Raw genomic sequence first — 24,083 nt, 5'->3', positions numbered from 1 at the left:
TTTTCTTTTTTTCTTTCTTCTTCCTCCTCCTCCTTCCTCCTTAGTTTTATTGCACTGGTTTGGACACCAAATATTGAATACATATGACATATACCTATATAGTGCATCTCCTTATATTTTCGTCCACCTCAGAGGAAAGAGTTTCAGTATTTCACCTTTAAATGTGAAAAGTAAAAATTATATTTTAAAGTAATGTCTTTTTCCTTTGAGGATTTCAAAAGATGAAATAATTTCAAAATCAAATGAATTATAGATCTTAAATTTGAATGTCTGAAAATGGGCAAAGCTTGTTACCCAAAGGGAAAAAAGTAGAGTTGGGGTCTGAAATAGAGCCTCTCTTCAAACATACTTTTCTCTTCTAATAGTAAACCACTTTGTGAACCATGGTGCTTATAGCACATTAAAATGTAAATTAAAAAAAAAAAAATCTTATCTGTGTAAACCAGGAAGTGCCCTATCTAGCTTAATTCCTTTTCCTTAGATTGAAAAGTTAGCTTCAAAGGCCAACAGTGAAAAGACTAAAGCTTCCTGATCAACGATTTCTACTGTGGTTGAGCCCTAAAGCCTCCCTTCACTCACTAAAGGAATCAAGGTGGAAACAGACCACACCTGTAACTCAAGCTGTGTGAAGATGGTTACTAAGGCTTCACAGCTTCTAGAGCAGTCCTCGGGAGGATGTCCCTTCTCATACCTTCGAACGGAGACCTCTGAAGACATTAGCTTGGTGAATATCAGATGCCAGCCCTACGTATGCTGATTTCTGTTTCCTTAACATTTTATTTTGAGTTTGATGGAATTGAATTGTAGGTAACCTTTCTGAAAAGCTACTTTATGGTGGTAGAAGTCCAGCTACCTTCATGGGTTCTTTCCCTAATACTCCCTGGTGAATTGTCCCAATCTTTGACTTCATGTGACCCACATGCCAACATGTGAACACATGGTAATATGCCCTCGTGGCTGCTTTTGGTTTTCTGCATGTCCACTCAGTATTCTCCATCCACCTAGGTTTACAATCAACTCGTATACATGGAGGCCCATCATACACTCACCATTGGGCTGGACACCCAAAGAGTACATTCTAGACTTTGTCCTTCGAGAGCTGTACCACACTTGGGAGCGCCAGCTATGACACTCAGGTAAAAGCAAAGAAAGAATTAAGTTCTAAGTTTCCTGTTGCTGTCTTTGAGAGCAAATGCTCCTTCAGGGACTGGGGAGGGTAGTTAGGACAGATGTTAAGAAGGGATGTATGGGCTTGAGGGACACCTGGTGTTAAATGCAAAAGACACTGAGAGATATGTGGGCAGGTGCTCGGAGGTGGGAAAATAAGACTGAAGTAATTCACGATTGGCTGAATATAGTTCTTTGGCTACTGTTGCCATTGACAAATCCCACCAATGCGACCTTCAAAATCAATACCAAACCCTGCCCTTGATCTCCACCTGCACCACCAGCACCCTGGTCGCAGTCATGGTGGCCCAGGGTTTCAGTAGCCTCCTACTGGTTCTCTGTACACACAAACCTGCCCCTATACTTGGTGCACACAGGTAGATCCCCACCACACCCGGGGATCTACCACATCAGCTCCTCCACCCTTTCCCTCACGTGGATGCCAAACCAGAGTCCTTCCAGGAGCCCGGGCTCTCCAAGCTCTGCCCTTTGGCCTCTCCAGGCACATAGGCTTTCCTGAGTTTCTCCAACACTCCTAACTCATCCTCTCCACTGGGCCTTTGGCACTGATGGTCCCATGCTTGGAGCAAGCTCCCCTCTTAGCTGGAGACAGGCTGGGACCTGGGATCCTTTGCTGCAGTGCTTGCACCTGGACAAACGTCTCCTAGAGAAACAAAATGCAAAGAAACTATAAAGGATTAAAAATAACTTTGTGCATGCACAGTTAGGACAAAAAGATTCAAAAAATACAAAGAGACCAAAAAAAAAGCAAAACCCCAACTGCCACTTCTGAAGAGCTGGGAGCAAAAGCAGGGCACTGCGCATGCCCCCTGCACTCAACACCACCAAAAGGGTGGGCAGACCACCTGAGCCACCCTGTGGCCTGACCCCTGGACACACCCCTCCCCTCACCCCATGTAAGAAACTGCTCAGCCCCCCTCGGGGAGCGATCAGGGGAACCTGTTACTTGCTTTCGCTCCTTCCTGTGGCCGCAGGAGCCCCAATACAGCCTTGCCTGAATTTCTTGTCTGGCCTCTTATCAATTTCTATCGGTTAAGGAGGCCAAGAATCCTGGTTAGTATCAGGCTCACAAGACCTACTTTACCACATCATCAAGGGCTCTGCTAAGACATCACTTCCTTCCTGGAGGCCTTCCTCCACCACACCATCCTATCATTATCTAAACCTCTCCTGGCCTCATCTCTTCCTACTGTTTGTCATCACCTGAGACCACAGGTGAGCGCTTTGTCCCCTCTGCCACCTGCTCTGAGTCTAGATGGCTGGCTCATGGCAGACGGCCCATCAGTGTTTGCTGAATCAGTGAATGCACGACTCCCATCTAGCTCACGTTCACCCTGGCCTTCCAAAGGGCTTCCTAGTCCCCTGCCCACAGCAGCAGGGCTCTGTGCTTTCCTGATAACACATCTTTAAGCCGTATTGTGTGCAGAAGCCTCTTGGGACGCAGAGGACTCTACAGAGTGGAGCGGGCAGGGTGTCTCTGTAGAGTGCTGGCTGCGGGTCCCCTGTCTTTTGTCTGCAGAGCGCTGCAAGTCTAAACCTGAGCTCGGGCGCACAGGGGGCTCGAAAGCCCCACCAAAGAGTTTCCCTGCCCTGCTGGGTGACCTTGCTCAGCAGTGGGCAGGACCTGCCTGTTCTTTTAAATAAAAGGAGTGCCTGTGTCCCAAAGCCTCTCTTATGAGAAGTCTCTGAAAAGGTTTGCTTACCTTACTTAACTAATTAAAGGCAAGCCACATTTTCCCCTCTCTGGTCTCTGCAGTCAACCACCAGTGGCTACTTGATAGTCACTGCCAGGTAGGGTTACCCAGGGGCCCGTGATCAAGCCATTTGCGTGATGATTGAGTCGACAAGGCTGAGCGCCTCGGTGGAAATATTTCCCGGTTGGACTCTCCTGTTGGCAGCCTGCTTACCATCACGCTTGCTTTTATAATGAGAAAGGAAATTATTTCTGCTTTTAATGATGGCGGCTCCAGAAATGGTGAGTGAAGTGGGGGGTGGGGATGGGGCAGGCGCAGGGGAGGGAAGCCGCTTCTAAAAGGTGACTTCTCAACATTTCTGGATGTGAAACCTCCCCACCATGACCTGCTGGGAAGGGACTCCCTTACCTAGGTTCACCGTTTCAGGAAGCATTTTGCCGTTGATTCTCACTCTTGTTCTAAAGCCAGGCTGTGGAATTTGCCACAGGCTGACAGTAAGCTGCAGTTACGAGCAAGAATCAAGGTAAAAAAGGCTGAATGTGGATTATTAGTTTCCTAAGCTACTCTTCGAAGCTACTCTCGCGATGGAAACGAAATAAACATTTTTAGCGCATAACTCTTGCTTAGATTTCCCCAGGACCACGTGAAACAGGCATGAAGACAGAGTTTGTTTGAAGTGGCTTAATAGTTCCCTTTTGAATTTCAAACATTACAAGTAAATGGAGAGAAAATAACGATGGGTGACCTAAGTATCCATGTTTATATGGCTGTTGGAAAGTCTAGGTTTTAGCACGTTGCAGAAGCAACTTCCTGGGGTGCTCTCGCCTGATTCCTCGGAGAGTGATTTGGAATTTAGTCGGGAACATTTGGACTGTTTCTTTGCTCCCTCTGCCCCTCTTTTGAGTTATTGGAAATGACTTCCAAAGGCTTCTGACCTGTCCGGCATCACGATAGGTGGAATTCTCTTGGAGGAAACAGATCCCCCGTGTAGCTTTTGGGCGAGCCCGCAGTCCCCAGCCACTCCTCCCTTTGCGAGGTAAAGGGGGGGGGACTGGGCACCCAGAGGGCGAGGATACTTTCATCCTTAATTAGGTCAAGCCTGTGCGAGCCAGGAAAAGGTTGTGTTTACGGGAAGCTCCGAATACTGTGGGTGAGCGTCCCTTCCTTGGTGCTATCTGCATTTTGGGGGCACGGACATGATGTGAGTATCCAGACTTCTTATAGTATGGTAGGTGTATCACCTGCACGGGCAAAGGGTCAAGTTTAAGTGGGACAAAAGAGAGAAGGAAAGGGTTTGAAAGTAATTTATCTTCTGAAAAGTAATGGTAACTAACTTCTAAATGGTAAAAGGGCACATCTCTAGAGACATACTATTCAATTGATTTGAAGATTGGTTGAACAAATAATGGGAAAGTCATACGTTTGGGAGAATTACATTCGTAGTTTCGCTCACTCTAGACGTTTCTGTGTTATCTGCTGTGGCTCAGAAAAAAAAAATGCGTTCTCCCTGGACAAATAGTTTTGATTTATCGGCACTGAAAGCTCTTTATGTGGATTGTCAGATTTCAAAGATTTCGCACGACAAAGATTCGTTTGATGTTAAAACTATAAACAGGGACGCAAACGCTCTCTATTCTTTCCTGCGAAGGAGGTGGAGGTAGAGCCTGGTCTCCGAGGTCCTGAAATAGTCACCATGGGGGAAAATGACCCACCTGCTGCCGAAGCCCCCTTCTCCTTCAGATCGCTTTTCGGCCTTGATGATTTGAAAATAAGTCCTGTTACACCAGGTAGGTGGCACCAGGTCTCATTTCTGCCCCGCTTCCCCTCCCCCATATAGATGATGGATGTGGCTGAGTGTTCCCCTGGAGAAATCTCTCCCCAGGAGCCCTCACACCCACAGGCCGCTTCCTCGTGTTTGCAGAATCCTGGAGAGAAGGGGCATTAGGGGGGCCGTCACTTTGTTTAGCCTCTTGCCAACTCCCTGGAGATAGGTGTTGGTATTCTCTGGATGGAGGTTTTCTGAAATCGAGGCTCCAACTGCCCCTGGGAGTTAGGGGTCAGATCCTGGCCGGGAAATCTCTGAGCCCTCCAGGAATTCCTGACAATCAGTGGTCACCAGCCCTTCCAGAAAACTTGAAATAAGCCGGTTGCCCTAACGGTATCAGATACCTAGATTAAAATTCAACAGCAGGTGACGGAGTTGCTCCTAGCAACTGAAGGAAGGAAAGTTGGTTTTGGAAATGGGTCATAAATGCTTGGAGAAATGGCAGACTCCTTCATGCCTGGATAGGATCTTTTTGGCAAAGACCCTATCAGGACTTGTCACAGGAAGCTGTGGCTCCCTGGTCCTGGCTGCAGTCAGGAAGACTGAGCCCAGGGGCTGGGCAGAGGGACATCTGGGGCCCCTGGCTAGGGTTCCAGAAAGCATGGCATGGGGGCCGCACTAACGATTCCTTTTAAACCACCTGGACAGCTGATGTGGACCGATGGGAGGCGGGAGAAGAGGTTTCAAGTAAGGGAAAATATACACAATTTACAAATGCTTTTCAAAAATTAGCATCAGTGGAAATGAAGAAAAAACATCCTGCAGTTACCTAACCACCCAAACTTAGCTAGTTTTTACATTTTCTTTATTCTCTCCACGTCCTTGACCATAAGTATACACTCACAGGCAGTGCAGGTGCAGACAGGCGTTTTTCCATGTGCTTTTTGGTTTTCTAAATGCCCTTTTTATAGGATCAGGTCGGTGTGTAATTTACATAGCCATTTGGGTCATCATTTGACATATAATTGTTTCTAATATTTTATAATATAAATCATAACATGAATAGCACTATACATATTCTTTTCTGCTAAGTTTTGATCATTTCTTCATGACTAATTCCCAGTCATGGGAAGGAATAAAAACTTTTTTAAACTTTTCTTTTTAAATAAACCAATGCATTGTTTATGAGGGAAATTTAGGAAATACAGTTAATCAAAGTTTTTTTAAGATAAGCCACAATTTTACTCTTACTCAGAGGTAAACCTATTAGCACTTTATAATTTATTTCTTGCCTTTTTCCTATCAACATATCTGCATTTCTCTTTGGAAGTGAAGTATGAAGGTAGACCCCAGAGATATTTTGGGTTTGGTTCCAGACCGCTGCAATAAGCAAATATTGCAATAAAATGAGTCACCTAATTTTTTAGTTTCCCCGTACGTATGAAAGTCAAGTTTATTAGATAGCATAGTCTACTCAGCATGCAATAGCCTTATGCCCCCAAACAATGTACATACCCTAATTAAAAAGTTACGTTTTAACTTAGTTAAACAATTAACTTCATCGCTAAAAAATGCTAGCCTTTACCTGACTACACGGTGTTGCTACAAAACTTCAATTTATGAAAACGGCAATACCGGCAAAGCGCGATAGAACGAGGTCCGCCTGTACTATTTGTATGATTTTGAAGCTTATTTTTTTTAACTTAAAAATATTATGTTCATCTTTCCATGACATTAACTAATTAAATAGCCTTTAAGGCTTGGCAAACTATGGCCCCTGGGCCGAATCTGGCCCGCTGTCTGTTTTTCTAAATAAAGTTTTATTGGCACACAGACATATCCATTTATTCACATTTTGTCTGTCTGCTTTCAGGCCATAGCTGCAGAGTTGAGAAGCTGTGACAGGGACCACTTATGGCCCATAAAGTTTAAAACACTTATGATCGGGTCCTTCACAGAAAAACGTTGCCGACCCCTCTCCTCTCTCATTTTAGATATTTCTGTACCATTTGTAATTTCACCACCTCCCTTTCGTTGGTCACTTAGGCTGTTTCCATATGTCCGTGATGCGTCAATATTATCAAGGTCGCTCCTTTAAGTGTCCTTTACATAGAGATTTGTGTACATCTGTGATGACTTTTTAGGATAACTTCCTAGAAGTGGAATTAATAGGTCAAAAATTCTATCCATTTTTTAGCTTTTTGGTACATATTTCCAATTTGACTGTCAAAAAGTTTACACAGTTTATACTCTTATGGGCTGTTAAGTGGAGATCCATTTCCTTTCACTTTGGACTGCAGTGGAAATAGTAGTAATAGTAGTAATAATAATAATAATACATTGCAAAGGTGATATGTAATTATGTCTAATTTGTGGTGTTTCTTTCGTTTCCAGAGGGGTTGAAGGTTTTTTGTGTGTGTGCTTGTTTATCATCTGCATTCCTCCTTTGAAGAGATGCTATACCTTTTGCTTTTTATTCCAAGCATGACCTCAAAGACAGGGCAAGGAGGAGGGGGACCACAGTGGGACCATAGGGCACGCGGCCGAGGAGCCGTAAAGTGGCAAATGTGAGCTGATACAAAGGCGCTGTAATTGCAGGAGGGGCTGTAACTGCAGGACACTCTTTGGATCTACAACTGGGGCTCACTTCCTAAACCTCACTCTTAGATACTGAACAGCTAGAATGATGAGAAGTCATTCTGGGGTTCCTGCTGAGTTTTAAAGTGTGACTGGAGAGCCGGCATCTCAGTAGGGAGAGTGACTGATTGGGGCAGGCTTCCGGAGGCGGGGGAGGTGGAGAGGAGGGGTCTGCTTTGCTGACTCTAAATGGGTTATCCTGAAAGGAACTGGTCTCTGGCCTTGAGATAAAACCACGTTCATTATCCCGAAACCATCCCCAAACCAACCATCCATTCCTTCAATCTACTAACATTTACTGAGGACCGTGGAATGGCTAGTGCCGTTTTAGGTGTTGAGAGTACAGCCTGGAACAAGCCGCCCGCTCCTGCATCCAAGGCTAAACAAGGACCGTGCGGGTGGTCCCTCCTCCCCGCTCCACACTCACGGCACAGAGTCTGATGTGCATCTCCTATCCCCCCATTCTTCCTTTTCTGCTCCTGCTTTTTCCTTGTTTACTCTTTTCTCCCATTTCATCACTTTCTTTTTTCCATTTTTGTTTTCTAATTCACTTCTGTTTTGGGCAACCGGGAAGGGTACTGACCATTTTATAATCGCAGTCTTTATAGCCAGAGGATGAAGTTGTGGGTTTCCAAAGACAGACAGGGAGCCTCTTTTTGGCTCTTCCACGGGAGACTCTCAGCCCAACATCTCCAAGAGCAGGAGAACAGAGGCCAAGGCAGTCTCCGTCCTGTGTCGTCATGTGAGGCCTGGAAAGCTTCCTCCCCTCCCTACGTTCTAACCTTCCTAATTATAAGAGAGGACAACTTCAGCATAGATGTATTTTCAGGATTGATGAGATAATTTGCATGAAATGGCCTGTTCTCCTGAGAGTAAACGTTGCAGTGGAAATCCTCCTGTCGTCCAGAGAGGCTTGCACTTTTGGGTATCTTAAGCTCTTCACATCTTCTTTTCTACCAAATCAGCCTTGTTCTATAGGCAAGAACTGGGAAGGGTCTGGGGCTTTACCCTACTTGCAAGCTAACAAGTCAGCCTGCCCCAGTCCCACGGATGCTGGCAGAAGACACAGCCCTTCGGTCGGACACGTGTACACACAGCACAGGTGGCACGAACGTCCTGTTTGAGTAGGTCACGCTTGCCTGCCAAGTCCCTCAGCAGCAATGTGGAGCGGCCCAGGTGCACGCTGTACATGCAGCGGGTCTGCATCACAGCTGAGGAGCCCTGAGCTGAGGGAATCCACATCTTTTATAATGGGCTTCAAACAGACCTGCACAAGCTTTGTCCCAAAGGAAGAGGTGGTATTTATTAAGCCAGACAGTAAATAGTAACCTGTCCCTTGCTCTGGAGAAGGACACCATCTCTGTCTTCTAAGGCTGTTTGCTCTGCCAGCATCCTCCAAGAGATGGTCTGGAATGAAGGCCCTCGGTGTCTATGCTCAGGACTGGTGGAGAATGACCCGCACATCACCTGGTGACCCTTTCAGAGATCCCAGTTCTCTCTCTCCTGAAAGCACCCTGTTTGGGTTTTACATGTTGCCTTCCTCTGTAGGAAAACATCCTTGGGAGTTGGGGTTCTACCTCCCCTCCGTATTAGTTTCCTAGGGCCACCAAGACATCACAAACTCGGTGGCCTAAAACAGCAGGAATCTATTTTCTCTGGAGGCTAGAAGTCTGAAACTAAGGTGACCACAAGGACTTGCTCCCTCTGACACCTGCAGGGGAAAGCCTTCCTTGCCTCACCTTAGATGTTGGGGTTTGCTGATAAATCATGGGTTCCTTGGCTTATAGATGTATCACCCCCATCTCTGTCTTCCTCTTCACATGGCCTTCTGCCCGTGTCTCTTCACATCATCTTCCCTCTGTGTGTGTCTGTCTCTGTGTCTGAATTTCCCCTGTTTATAAGGACACCAGTCATTTTAGATTAAGGCCCACATTAATGACCTTGATTTAACTTGATCACCTCTGTAAAGACTCTATTTCCAAATAAGATGATATTCTGAGTTCTGAGGGTTTGAACATAAACCTGTCTCTTGGGGGACACAATTCAATCCATCACACCATCCCCTAACCGAGGACGGATGGAGCTGGGCTGGTATTGGGGAGCTTGGGCTCAACTTTTAGAGAACGTGCCCCCGGGTAGGCGGCCATTTCTCTAAGTCAACTCCCTTTGGGCTGGAACATTCTCTGCGCTGAGGGCAGGGGGGATGAATAGCTAAATTTTGTTTTATTTCATTCAGATTCGCTGTTCCGTGGCCTTTTGCTCTCCCCGCTTTTTGGTTTCTAGATTCCGACGCGGTGGCTGCCCAGATCCTGTCTCTGCTGCCACTGAAGTTCTTTCCCATCATTGTCATCGGGATAATTGCATTGATATTAGCGCTGGCCATTGGTCTGGGCAGTGAGTACGATCCATTATTTAGTAGGTTCTCAAATACCTGTTCAGGCGTTTAGACTTTCACGGGCTCCCCCCTCACACCAACCCGGGCCCGCCACACAGCCCTAATTACTAAGGCAAACACCCTCTGGGTTTGCTGATTTGAGCTTTATTTGCCGGCAGGATCGTGAAGCCGACCAGGGCCCCAGCGGGGGCCTTTGGCTGTGGTGGAGGTTTCGTCACCGAGGAGCCTCTGCCCAGTTAAAAGTGGCCAGAGGCAGCTGATGAAACTGAACCCACAGGCAGGAGGGGGTGGGAGCGGGTGGAGGAGACAAGGAGGCCATTCATGCCAGGCCAAGCTGGGTTTCAAATAAGGTGCAAGTGGCTTTTGAGAAAGAGAGTCATTTGAATGGTCCCTGATAGGGAACAATTTTGCATTTACTCTTCAAATAGGCGGATCTCAGATCAGTTTAACTCTCCACGTGCTCGGCTTTGGGGTCCACAGTTCCCTCACTTCTCGCCCAGGGTCAGAGAAGACAGGAGGTAGATTGGGGGCCAGGGGTCCTCTCTCAAGGCTCCTTGCTCAGCCGGCTTAGCCAGTCGGCCACAGCCACGCACTTTCTCTCTGGACCTTGAGCCACCGGAGTCTAAATTCATCTTGAGTTGTGGCTTGAGGTCACTTAGGGAGACACGGTGGGGTGCAGCTGCCCCGCCCGCTGGAATCTGGAACAGAAACTGGGCTGAGGGAAACAGGCTGCTGGCAGTGGTGCCGTTTCAACGCAGCTTTCATGATGCTTGGGCAAGCGCAAGGCCGTGTGGCAGGTGCACGGTTGTCAGTGCTGTGCACTGAAGCAGCCCTTCCCCGACCCCCTCCCTCCTTTCCTCAGTCCACTTTGACTGCTCCGGGAAGTACAGGTGTCGGTCGTCTTTTAAGTGCATTGAGCTGACGGCTAGATGCGACGGAGTGTCAGACTGCAAAGATGGGGAAGATGAGTACCGATGTGGTAAGGTCATGCCTTTTCAGAAGCAGAAGCAGGAGGACGTCAGTACAATCCGACCCTGACCTTCCCCATCTGAGAAATGGGTCCAAGGCGATGCCTTTGTTAAGTCATGGGATCCAACTGGCATTCAGCCCAGGAGACCCTGGGCTGGGTATTAAGGGAGGGTCCTTACATGGAGCTAAAATTGGGTTGGGGAGACTCTGTAAGCAAGCAGAAGAGAGCTCCAAGAGAACTCAGGGGTCCAGACGATAAGAACTGTGGCCGCCCTGCGTGGGTGGGGCACTGACCAGGGGCAGGTCAGACTCAGCACGGGAGGGTCTAGGCTGGCTGCAGAGAAATTCTGCCGGGTCTCAGGGCTCCTCAGGCCACTAACGACCTGTCTTCCTGTGCGTTGGTCAGTCCGCGTGAGCGGTCAGAACGCCGCACTCCAGGTGTTCACGGCTGCCACCTGGAGGACCATGTGCTCTGAGGACTGGAAGAGTCACCACGCTACTGTCGCCTGTGCCCAGCTGGGGTTTCCAAGGTAATTCAGAGAGTGTCCAGCAGTGGGCAGGACATGAGCAGTGATCACGATGAGGGCAGACAGCTGCCGTTTAGCTGAGCACACACAAGGCACCTGGACACCCCCATGGCAACCCCGCGATGCCTGACATCACAGGTGCGCAAACCAAGGTCCCAACGTGCTAAGTGACTTGCTCAAGGTCACATGGGACCTAGCGTGTTTGGGGGCATCTCAGGCCAGGACCCTAGATGCAAACATTCAATAGAGAGCTTCAGAGCTGAGGACTGAGCCCCCAGTTCCTCAGGCCACAGCTCTTGGGCAGCTTCCCGACACCACCCAGCTTGGTCCCACTTCCCAAGGAGCCCCAGAGAGCCAAGTTCGAAAAGTCAGGAATTTAGTGAATGTCCAGTTATTCGAAACAGTTGATTAGCAACAGGTGGAAGAAAGAAACAGGTAGAAGAAAGAACTATTGCAGCGGAATCTCCACGTTTCAACGTTCTGCGTTCCTTATGTGACTTTTTGCACTGGGGAGACACACTTTGGCCCTGATGCGGCCCCGTCCCTCCCCTGGCCCCTCCTTCGGGCCCCTGGTAGCTGCTGTCTTCCTCGGGTGCCCAGGACTGCGCTTCTGCTCCTCTTTGTGTCGGATTCTTGGAGTTCAAAACCAGCAGGCTCTGAGTACCCACACTCTCCTCAGGAAGTGGGCATCCCTGTTTGCGCCCAAGGAAACGGGCGTTAAAACCTCCACGCTCTGAGCAGGGAGCCCTGACTTGCAAATCTGATGCATCATATTCTCAACTCTTTTCTCCAAAGCCAGTGAAACCCGCCCTCCAGCCCGTGTCCCTGAGATGTGCCTCTTTCTCACCCGTGACAACCTGGATTCAGAAATCAGCTGCACTTCAAGCCCAACGACAGCAGCAAAAGCACCCACACAATTGCCTTCAGGAATTATGTAGACTTGACCCCTCATAGGCAAGGAGGAAGTTTACATACCACACACACACAGCCCACATCACACACACCACAAACACACACACGCCACACACACCACGCGCACACGTCACACACACACGCCAATTACACAGACGCACACACAAACCCCGCCACCACGGCTCACAGCTGAAAGCTTCCCTTGGGCATTGCTGCTCCATAGGAGGTCGTTCCTTGGACTCACTAGGGGGCGTCCCTTCTTCTTCCCGTCTGCCTCCCCTGCTTCTCCCGCCTGGACCATCTCCCTGCCCTGAATCCCTGGCCTCCCCTCTGTCTTGCAGAGGGACCCAGCAGCCCCTCTCTCCTTCTCCCAACCCTTCCCGGCAGTGCTCAGGCATCTCTGCACCCCAGCCGTCTGTGGAGAGGCTCCTTCCTCGTTCCATCTCAGGGCAAGTCTGGAGTATGCAATTTTCCAGTCTGTCCCCTCAACCTTGTCCATTTTCTTCCCTCTAAACTTGCTCTGTTCTTCCCTGTTTCTTCAGTTCTGAGATTTGCTTCTGTATCCTTTCTTGTTTATTCTTCCTATTTCTCTCTTGAAAGCCCTCCTTTGATCCCCTCTGCTCTACAGCGTCCTGTGTCAGAGGTCTGTGATAAAGAATAAAAGATAGACTGGCGACTCAGATTGCCTGGGTCCAGATCCCAGCACACGTGCAGCCCCGTCACATGACTGAGGCCTCAAAAATAAGGTGAATAATAATACCAGCTTTAAAGGGTCGCTGTGAGGGTCAAGTGATCTTGGGGCTTTGAAGCCAGCCTGGACCGCAGGGACGCCCTATAAGAGTCTGTGGTCATGGTTGTTGTTACCACTGAGACTTTGACAATTTATGGGGCTCCAGGTGCAGCCTTTGGGGGTCCCTTTGCATCACCCTCACCGCCCCACTGGTGGCCCAGTCCACCTGTATCAGGATCTCCGTCTCGGTAACATCCGGCTCTTTCATCTGGTGCCTGACGTATCAGCGGGTTGAGCAATACCTGGGGAGGCTGGAAGGGTCATTGCTGCTGCCTAGATTACATTTTTCTCAAAACTCAAACCTGGCTGCACTTTGTACACCACGTACGCTGCCCGCGCCATCCCCCAGCGTTTACAATCACCTGATGAAATCATGCTTGATAAGCTGGTGAGTTCGTGAGCGAAGCAAGCCAGCGACTCTGTCTTTTGTTCATTCCACGACCTCCCATCTCATGACTCTTTGGATGCCTGATTTGAAAAATATTATTCCCTCTTTTCCATCATTCTCCAGACCTGTTTCCTGACCCTTTAAACACTGGCTTGTCCTGGTGCCCCCGAATCTCTCCGTCTACATGCTCATCTCTCTGTAACGGGAGCCCTGCCAGCTCTGGGCAGCCTGGGAAAGTCTTTCATCCCCCCCCACCCCCAGCCTATCGTACCTGGGGCGCTCAGCATCCCCACTTCGGTGCTCACCTGAAAACACTCCACCCAATTCTGTGTTCTGTTCCCTCTGAGGCTCGCTTCAGGCCAAGCAAAGGTCAGTTCAGCTCAATGCATCAGGGAGCGTCCCCCCAGCTACGTCAGGAAGTGGTCCTCCCTCGCATGTGGCTGGAGCCCATGGTGGGTGGATGGGCTGTGGGGAGAGGGTCACCCCAGACTCTTCCAGGTCTGGAATACCTTGCTAAGTTGGCAGAAGGAAGCCATTGACGGTTTGGGGCTGCAAAATGACTCCCCTCCCAGTACGATACCTGTATCCTTGTGACTTGAGCCCAGGTAGATCTGCTACAGAGTGAATTCCACACATCAGGTCTGTGTTTCCATTGTGCTTGCAGCTATGTGAGTTCGGACACCGTCAGAGTGGATTCACTGGAGGAGCAGTTCCGAGAGGAGTTCGTTTCCATCAATCACCTCTTGCCAGATGACAAAGTGACCACTTTACACCAGTCGGTGTACGTGAGGTAAGCGGCCAGGTGGTGCCGTGTCCACTTATGTCCACTCATCCGCTGGACTTGTACATGAGGTTGTGTTCTCCAAGTGCAAGGTGCAGGTTTGGCCGCTTTGGTTAGAAGGGTGGACGCACCAGGCTGGGGTACAAGAACTTAATCCCAAGCCAGGCAAATACAGCCCAACAGACAGAGGGAGGAAGGATGGTAAAGGGGTCCCGTGATGCGCGTGTCGTAAATACAGCATCGCACCGTGCACACAGTGGGCGCTGCTGATGTGTTAGGGGAAAGGAAGGGAGGGAGGGAGGAGAAAAAATATTAGAAAGAAAGAAATTAAGAAAGAAACGTATCCTTCTTTATTTACAAAATACTTTAATGTTCACCATTTGTATTACATGTTTCCCCAAAGAAGTCCTAAGGGAGGTAAAACGAGGTATCCTTAAATGACAGTCAGGTACCTGAAGCTTACAGGGGTCACCTGTCTGGTGCACAGAGGTACGTCAGGCTTTCTGAACCCACGTTCCGTGTGCTCTTCCTGACTCCTTGGACCAAACCCCGAGAGGAGTGTGTTCTCTGCTCCAGGAAACACCTGCCTGTCAACCTATTGTACAATTGACAGTCGCTCCTGAACCCACGTGAAATCTGCAGGGACAGCTCATCTCTTGGGTCCTAAAACCGCAGTCTGGTGACACTAGCTTTTTCTTGCATGACCATGTGACAGGACTGGGGCTCTAAAGGCAGGAAACCTACAAAGGGATCTACAAAGGGATCCCAGGGTGGATTGTAACATGAGCACCCACCCACGCAAGGGACAGTGTGTGTCCTTTCCCAGGCAATCACATCTCAGCTCTGGAGGTGGGGGGAGGTCTCCTCTGACATGCATGTGTCCCAGGCTGCAGGGACTTTGTGGCAGGAGAGCCCCAAAACTGACATGCAAATGACACCAGTGTATGTTTATATAATATAGCTCATTATACATTTCTTATCATTAGCTATACAAAGCCTAGAAATACTCAACACCCGGTCACACACACCATACCTCACTGTAGTCACGTGTTTTAGAATGAATTGTGTGACCTCACTCTCGTGGGGTTTTTTTTTATAGACTAAAATTATAATCTGTATTCAAGAGCAGGGGAGTAAAGTTTATTTTTCTTTTACCCCAAGATTTAAGTAAAAAAAAAAAAAAAGTGTTCACAGGCCTCGGGTATTTATCATTAAACTCATTCTTTTTCCACTTTAGGGAGGGATGCACCTCGGGTTACGTGGTTACCTTGAAGTGCTCAGGTGAGAGTTACAGAAACGCAGAGAGAAACGGAAGGAAGCCCTGGCTCACAGGCTCCTGTCCCCCCTCCCCGCTCCTTGGACCGCTCTGTTGGCAGTCCCTTCCTCCCAGGGGCCAGGTGGGAACTCTGTGACCCCCATCTGCCAGGTTGGTGAAGAGAGCCCTGGGCGACTTCTCAGGAGCAGACAGGACCACGGCGCACGATGTCCTGTCCTTCCGTGGTGGCACCAATCGCCTGACTCTCTGGCACCTTCTCTTCCCCACCCCTCCTGCCAGAAAAGTGTGCACGGGCTGCTTAGTGCCCGCCCCCAGCCTGGGCAGGCACCCTATGTTCCTGGCAAGGGGGCGCCGTATCTGGCGCTGTGTCCTGACGGGCTTTTCCCATGGCACCCCTACAGCACCCTGCTTGTCCCACGCCACAGGTGACCTGCCCCCGCCCCCATCCCTCACCCTGTGCTCCCACCAAAGCTCCCGCCCCTGCCCCTCCCTCTCCTTCTGCAGTCTGCGGTCTGAGGATGGGCTCCAGCCCGCGCATCGTGGGTGGCAACGTGTCCTTGCTGGCGCAGTGGCCCTGGCAGGCCAGCCTGCAGTTCCAGGGCTACCACTTGTGCGGAGGGTCCGTCATCACCCCCGTGTGGATCGTCACTGCTGCCCACTGTGTTTATGAGTGAGTTCTCCTGACCTCCTTGCGGGGGGTCCTCATCTTCTGCAGACCCCCATCCCAGTCCGGGCCATGTTGGGACAGGGCTGATTTGGGTGGTCGACAGCAGGGCAGGTCCAGAAAGCAGGAAGACAGACCGGATGGTCACAAAGTAATGTCCACGGGGCGGGACACCTTCCTTCTTCACTGTGGATCCAGCTCCATCAGCTGGGTGAGACTGGTGACCCTGGGCTCATTTTAAGGATCTCTGGCCCGCAGCTCTTACAGAAAAGAGAGAAGGAAGAGGAAGGAAGCTCTCGCAGGAGGGAACCCAGCAACCTAAAGGCCCTAGGCCTCCCTGTAGCTCATCACAGTGGACCATGCTGTGGCCGAGAGGGAGAGGGAGGGTGCAGGGTAGGCAGGGGTCTCCCCAGAGCCACCCCTCCTTGAGTCTCTCTCCAGGGGGCTGGCTTGGAAGAAAACCACAGAAAATACTTCCAAACACAGGGGCAATCGTCCCCGTTGTTTCCACCTCCCTCTACTTCGGTTTCTGATGGAGAATAGACCCTGATGGACTGTCACGGGGAGCAAGGTTCAGCTCACTTCTCAAATGCCCAGAGGTGCAAAGAGCAAGGCCTGTCTAGGAAATGCACAGGGTGGGTCTGTGCTTCTGCAGGGCTTGGTGGGGGGGACGTCTGCTGGCATCTCCTTAGCACCGGCTCTTGGGACACCTGAGGGGTCCGTGGGTTAACGTGCTTGGGGCTTTCTCATTTTAGTCTCTACCTCCCCAAGTCATGGACCATCCAGGTGGGCCTCGTTTCCCTGCTGGACAGTCCAGCCCCCTCCCATCTGGTGGAAAAAATCATCTACCACAGCAAGTACAAGCCAAAGAGGTTGGGCAATGACATCGCCCTCATGAAGCTGGCCGGGCCTGTCACTTTCAATGGTACGTCTGGGTCTCTGTCATTTTGTTGCTATCCTTTGTTTCGAGAGAATTTGAATTGCTTGTTGAAGCATGGTGATGAAGGCTGCCTTACAATCTCGCCAGATAATTCCAATATGTGATTCATTCCCGCGCTGGCCTCAGTTGACTGTCTCTTCGTCTTAAAGTTGTGATTTTCCTGGCTCTCGGTATGATGAGAAATTTTCAGTCATATTCCGGTCATCTGGGCCATCGTGTTAGGAGACGTACATCTTCAATTTTAGCAGACTGTCACCCTGTTCAGGTTCACTATGCAGGTCCTGGCCTGCTTTTGTGGGCTGTGGTTCTGATGATTATTTGATTTCAGAGCCTGTGTGGTTCTACTTTGGTCAACTTGGTTTGGCTGGGGCCGCTGGGGCCCTCACTTGTGCTACTTCCTTTCTGCTGGTACCACCTGGAGATTAAAGGGACTTCCCCAGGCCAGACCGCCCGGTGCCTGTGGGTGGTAGAAGGGGGTCTCAGGCGCATGGGAACAAAGAGCTTTTTCTTGTTTCGTGCTTATCGTGGTGAGGTCCCCACCCATCTGCCTGGTGTCTCAATCTTGGCTGAGAAGGAGAGGGCCTCCCAGGCCAGCCAGCTGCTTGTGGTGGGATCTTCCCTGCAGCCCTTTCTTTACAAGTCAGAAGACACTGGGAATCTCCAGCTCCTGGAAATACTCAGAAACGTTCTCTCCCAACCAGCTGCTGAGTTCAGAGGCTCTGTTTCTCCACAGAAATGTCAAGTCCTGACTCCCGGAGGTTTCAAAAACACCAGAAAAGCCACACGGGACAGAACTTTCCAAGATGTTACAGATGCAACAAAGCATATGAGCCTGCTCCTAAATAAGTAAAAGCCCTCCTCTGCTTCCCAAGGCTTAGAGCAGCTCAGAGAGCAGCAGAGTATAATAAACAAGGCCCCTGGTTGGAGCAGAAGCCTGGCTCAGGACCAGCAGCAGGTCGGACCTGGCAGAACCGACAGTGTGTTTAGCACATAGCACACAGAATTCTCCACGCATCACACTTGGAAACAAATATTTCTAGAGAAACAAAGAGAAATTGTAAAGGTGGTGTGTGTTTGTTAATTATGATTAATGACCCTTGGTTATACAAAAATGAGGTGCCAGCACTTGCACTTTGACAAAAATTAAAATGAGTGCCCTTACCCCTTCTCTACCTTTCCATTATTGTCCTACCCCAAAAGCTTAGCGTGTCTCAGAATACGGGCACACGAAGGCCCCGTGACAGTCTTTGGTGGAGGGCTTACGTGACACAGCCCAGGTGGACAGGCAGGCTCGTCGCCTCCAGATATGTCAGGAAGGATGGGAATATTCACACACTGTTGGGCCATAAAGCAGCGTGCCCATGGTCTAGAACGAGAGCAGGCAGGCTTTGGCCCATGGGCTGAATCTGACCCTTTGCCTACTTTTGTAAATAAAGTTTTATCGGCCCACAGCCTGGCCCATTTGTTCACCACGGCCCGTGGCTGCTTTCATGCTACTGTGGCAGAGGTGAGGGTTGAAACAGAGACCACGTGGCCTGCCAAGCCTAAAATATAAAGTATTTGGCTTTTCTTTTCTTTTTTGCGGTACGCGGGCCTCTCACTGTTGTGGCCTCTCCCGTTGCGGAGCACAGGCTCCGGACGCGCAGGCTCAGCGGCCATGGCTCACGGGCCCAGCCGCTCCACGGCATGAGGGATCTTCCTGGACCGGGGCACGAACCCGCGTCCCCTGCATCGGCAGGCGGACTCTCAACCACTGCGCCACCAGGGAAGCCCTATTTGGCTTTTTATAGAAAACATGCTGACCCCTAGTCTAGACTCCCTCATGTTGCCACGGTCTCGGGTTGTTTTAAAGTTTCAGGGCTCTGGTGGGCAAGGGGTCCCTACTCTGAGCAAATAGCTTCCAAACGACCAGGGACCTGGCCTTTCTCTGGGAGCTGGCTTGAGCTGCCAGAGCGGTAGGCACTGAGAAGACGGTTTTCTCAGACCACAGCTGCCACAGGCTTGAAAGCTCTTGTTTCCTCTCCAAACAGAGATGATCCAGCCAGTCTGTCTGCCCAACTCCGAAGAGCACTTTCCTGATGGGAAAATGTGCTGGACGTCAGGCTGGGGGGCCACAGAGGATGGAGGTCAGTGTTCTGAAATCAAGATTCTGAGTCCAGGGTGCCTAGAACCGAGAGGGCTGTGGGCCTGCTCCCCAGGCTCCCAGTGTAATGTCCCCACCCACGTGTCCCGGTCGGGGTGTAGCGCAGACCCCCAGCCGGCCACTGAGACATGAGAGGAATGGGAGGCGGGTGTGCCCTGTGGTGAGCCTGTAATACGTGAAGGTCACAGTTTATAAGCAGGTGAAATTAGAGGGTGTCGATCTGTTTGGGTGGGTGGCGAGGCTGACCCACCACAGATGTGTTAGTTTCTTGTTGCTGCTGTAACAAATGGCCCCAAATTTACTGGCCTAAAGCAATGCACGTGTGTTGCCTCACAGTTACGGGGATCGGAAGTCATAAATCAGTGTGTCAGGAAGGCTGTGATCCTCCCAGAGGCTCTGGGGGAGGATCTGTTCCCACGTGTTCCAGCCTCTAGGTCCCCTGCATCTCTTGCTTCTGCCCTCACCTCCACCTTCAAGCCAGCAGCACAGCATCTTCCAATCTCTCTCCTCACTGACCTCCGCTTCTCCTATCGTCACATCTCCTTCTCTGACCCTTTGAAGGACCCTTGTGATTACATTTAAGGTCCACCCAGAGAGCCCGGCATCGTGTCCCCATCTCAAGGTCTTATCACATCTGCAAAGTCCCTTTTAGAAGGTGACACGGTCCCTGGTTCCAGGGGTTGGGATGTGGATGCCTTTGGGAGTACAGGTTTCTGCTGACCACCCCCAGGTTCCACCCCAAAGCTGTGAGTGGGATCTTCGCGTGCCTTAGTTTCCCTGCTGTCATCTGGGTTATTTTGGGAACTAAACAGACTGGTGTAGGTCAAGTGCTTGGCCCAGGACAGGCTCTGGCGGGGCGGGGGTGGGGGGGGCCCTGTTGGCTACATTTGCCCCCCGTCCTCCCACATTGGTGACCTTAGGGAAGTGAGTGGCCCTGACATGAAGCAGCGGGGTCCCCCAGCCCACTCCCCAGGGGGCAGAGCTCTAAGGCCATCCACCTCCAGGCTTCCCCACCCGCATGCAGGCCCCCTGAGTTCCTGGTGGGGGCCCCCCGCACCACACGAACCACCCCCTGCTCTGACCCAGGCGATGCCTCCCCGGTCCTCAACCATGCGGCTGTGCCTCTGATCTCCAACAAGATCTGCAACCACAGGGACGTGTACGGTGGCATCATCTCCCCCTCCATGATCTGTGCTGGCTACCTGAAAGGCGGTGTGGACAGCTGCCAGGTAGGGGCCCCTGGTGACCCCTGGGGGCCACGCTGCAAGCAAGGCGAGGCTCTGCTGTGGCAACCCAGTCTGCGGGAGAGGCCACCACCAGCATGTCCCTGTGACTGACTGAAAAGCAAATTTACAGGGCGTGGGAAGAAGTTTGCTCAGGATATCAGTGTTTACCCAACGCTCCCCTCTGCCTGGGTGCTGGGCAGTGGGAAGGGTCTCGGAGTTTGCAGAGGGACCAAAGGGGCAGAGGGCAGGCGGGAACCAGGGAATCCAGTCTGCAAAGCTACAGTGGGCGAGACTCCAACACTGCCTGGTCCAGCCGAAGCCCCTGGCCAGGCAGACCCTCCCTCTGGAGCATCCCTCTGTTTCCCCAGCTGCCTTGACCTTCATGGGTTCAGGGTACCGAGATCTGGCAGGGAGACGGCTGGAGGGGGACCGTCCCCAAAGGATAAGGACCCCACTATTAGGGGTACAAGTCAGTTCCAGAAGGACTGGGGAGTGAACGCAGAGCCATCTTCGTGCTTTATTTTGTGATAGAGTGAAGGGGGGGATCCTGCCACCAGGACAAGGGACACACCGTGGCAGTGCCTGTTGTGTGCCCTTTGCTCTTTCCTTGTCATCTAGGGAGACAGCGGGGGGCCCCTGGTGTGTCAAGAGAGGAGGGTGTGGAAGTTGGTGGGAGCCACAAGCTTCGGCATTGGCTGTGCCGCGGTGAACAAGCCCGGAGTCTACACCCGCATCACCTCCTTCCTGGACTGGATTCACGAGCAGATGGAGGTGGGTGCAGCGCCGCCCCTGCCCTGGAATCTCATGCTGGCGCCCGTCAGTCAGTCCACCTCTGGCATCCCTTCCGTGGGACCCCAGTCCTGCTGTCCGGAGCCAGGAAGTGACCAATCAGTTATCGATTTGTCAAGCAGTGACTTTGTGCTTCTGGGCGTTAGACCGAGCAGGGCTAATCCCACAGACAAGGCCCTGGCGGGGTGGGCATGGCGGGTGGGCACACACAGGGCCAGTGTTGCTGGGACGGGAAGGAAACGTGCTTCCACCAACTGGGGAAAGGAGGAGGGGCAGCCGAGGAAGAGTCCTGGGGGACGGGAACCAGCCAGGTGGGCACGTGTGGGTATGGAGACAGGTGGGGGATGGTCTGGACCGGAGGCCCCAAATGCCCACTGGGGAGTTTGGACCTTGCCAGGAGCCAGGGTGGCATGGAGAGTCTCCAATCAGGAGGGGTCTGGGCGGTTCTGTGCTTTGGGGGGGCCTCCCTGTGGGCGGTTGGGGGTGGTGCTGGAGGAGGGAGATGGGTCAGTGAGGCTGGCTTGGCAAGACCAGGGCTGGCAGGGGGAGCCCTGGTGATGGCGGGAGGAAGAATGGGACGCCCAGGGACAAGGAATGCCCCAGCCTACTCCAGGCCCCAGTGCAATGGCTTAGAAGACAGGGGGAGACACCCACCTAGGGAGCGAGAGCCTGGACAGCCTGGCCTTCCACCCCATGGGCGCGCAGCAGATGTTTGCGGACCTGATCACCGGCTCTGAGTCCCACGTCAGGCCTTGGACCAATTTCAAAGAACTTTGTTTTTTTTTTTGGTGTATTTTGTTGTTGTTTTCGTTGGGTTTTTTTGAGGCAAAATTTACACAGAGTGAAACTGACCATTCTAAAGTGAAAATCCGGGGGCATTTAGCCCATTCACAATGTTGGGCTGCTGCCGTCTCTACCTAGTTTCAGAATATTTTCATTTTCTGGAAATAAGACTTCATTAAGCAGTCGCTCCCTGTTCCCTGTCCCCCAGCCTCCAGTGACCAGTAATCTGCTTTCTGTCCTGGTAGATCAAGACCTTTAAAATGCTCCTTTTAATTTAAAGCATTTGGCTAAGAAGGACCAAACTCCTCATGTGCCTTGGTGTTAATTTCCACTTCTTCCTCCTTGAATATTTGCCTTAAATCAGGAGCTACGAGCAGGGCTGAGGCCCCAGGACTGGGCCTGGCTGGCATTCCAGCCCTGCTGTCGTATAGCTGTGTGTTCTCTGCAGGCATATCGTGCCAGCCCATTGCAGGGCAAGGCTAGGAGATAGGCCTGCCGGGGACTTCTGCTGGGGCTCATTTTGCTGTTAGCTGACCGCCTGGCCCAGCGCTGAGGGCTGTGCAATGCTCTTCAGCCCCCAATTCAGCCCAAATCCCTCACCCGCTCAGAAAACAGACATTTGAAAGAGCAGCCTCCTTGCTGCATGGCTGCAGACAGCCCGTGAGCAGGATTGAGAGGGGATGAGGGTCATGTGGGCCGGGGGGGTGGGGGTGTCACGTGGGCGTAGGGAGTGGAGGACCCTCTGATTTCGCCCAGGGAGCCTCGGAGGTGCAGCTCCACGACGCTGCTCCCAGGCTCAGAGGGTCCATGTGACCAGGCTTGCTGCAAGGGTAGGTTGAAGATGTCCGGCCCAGTCCTGAGCTGGTGGGGAGGACCAGGTTCCAAAATCAGTCTGGGAGGTTCTGACAGAGGGGTCCTGACCTCTCAGCCCATTTCCCCCGAGCACCGCCCTGGCTGTGGGGCCCTAGGACCATTCCCATATTAGAGGTGAGGGGACCCACATAAGCCCCCCGCCGAGGCTAATAAGGGCAGGGCGTGAGTCTAACCAGCTCCGTGAGCCCAGCCCCCCACCCTGCAAAGCTCAGTGATGGATCTCCAAGCGGGGCCGCAGAGCACTCCTCCTGGCTGCTCGCTAGCGTTGGAGGTCCAGAGGGTCTGATCGGACGCCCTGGCAATTCTGAGGCAGGGGTCTCCGGGGCACACTCTGAGGACATGGGGGGATTTTAGAAAGGGCTCCTCTTCCTCCCAGAGCTCGAGAAGCAGGTTCTTCTGGATGTAGGTGGATGGCTCCCCTGAGGCCTGGGAGAGCATCTCAGCCACGGCAGCCTCTGGCATCTGAAGGCCTGTGTGAGTCATGCCTCTCTTCAAACGTCTCTGGGACGACCCAGAAGAGGCTTCCCTCCCATGAGAGTTTTCCAGCGGGCCTGCATTTTTATTTATTTTTTGTGGTACGCGGGCCTCTCACTGTTGTGGCCTCTCCCGCTGCGGAGCACAGGCTCTGGACGAGCAGGCTCAACGGCCATGGCTCACGGGCCCAGCCGCCGGGGATCTTCCCGGACCGGGGCACGAACCCGTGTCCCCTGCATCGACAGGCGGACTCTCAACCACTGCGCCACCAGGGAAGCCCCGGGCCTGCATTTTTAGTTGTTTCTTTTGAACCTTGATGTGAGGGCCTTCCAATAGCTCTCACACCTCGAGGGGAATCACCCCATTTTTTAGCTGATGCGAAAGCTTGCTGCATCACCTTCATTTTCATCCAGTAGTTTTCTCTCTCTGCTGGACGCTTAAAACGAAATTGTTGCAACTCAAAGAGAGACACAGGAACACTGATACTAAGAGCTGGAAACGATGGAATAGTCGCAGGTTGATGACGGAGACGGCGGGGGTGTGGCAGGTTGGAGGTGTGACACAGGGAAGGGGAGCTATTTCACACTTACCCGGGATCTGCATGGAACAGAGGCCAACTTTGTCCCCATCAGTCGTGAACAGCTGACGCTCCACTCAGGGTGCAGTCAGGTGCTCACTCCATCTTAATATTAGAGAGATGGCTTGAAGCGCTGAAAAAGATAATACCTATGTTTTCATTTCTAGAGGGACCTGAAAACTTGAAGAGAAAGAGGCAGGTTACCACCTTGAGTTCCGGCCAAGACGGAGACATCCCTGTCCTTCCATGGATTGTAACAGCAGAGCCAAAAGAAGGAGCATCTTTTCGTTCC

General features: G+C 51.5%; 1 protein-coding gene across 1 annotated transcript; it reads left to right on the top strand.

Annotated features, from left to right (window-relative positions):
• Nucleotides 1–3,083: 3,083 nt before the first annotated feature.
• Nucleotides 3,084–24,049, top strand: TMPRSS3 (transmembrane serine protease 3). The gene is made up of 13 exons (XM_024758299.1): nt 3,084–3,163; nt 4,531–4,669; nt 9,568–9,678; nt 10,542–10,658; nt 11,055–11,178; nt 13,930–14,055; nt 15,284–15,327; nt 15,827–15,992; nt 16,742–16,911; nt 18,957–19,052; nt 20,156–20,298; nt 20,914–21,066; nt 23,959–24,049. The coding sequence occupies exons 1-13, from the start codon at nt 3,143–3,145 to the stop codon at nt 23,974–23,976; spliced, it is 1,428 nt and encodes a 475-aa protein (XP_024614067.1). The 5' UTR covers nt 3,084–3,142; the 3' UTR covers nt 23,977–24,049.
• The last annotated feature ends 34 nt before the right edge of the window (nt 24,050–24,083 follow it).

The sequence above is a fragment of the Neophocaena asiaeorientalis genome, unplaced genomic scaffold, assembly GCF_003031525.2.
Source record: "Neophocaena asiaeorientalis asiaeorientalis breed wild unplaced genomic scaffold, Neophocaena_asiaeorientalis_V1.1 scaffold45, whole genome shotgun sequence".
Classification (NCBI taxonomy): Eukaryota; Metazoa; Chordata; class Mammalia; order Artiodactyla; family Phocoenidae; genus Neophocaena; species Neophocaena asiaeorientalis.
This window is presented reverse-complemented; position numbering and strand designations above follow the sequence as displayed.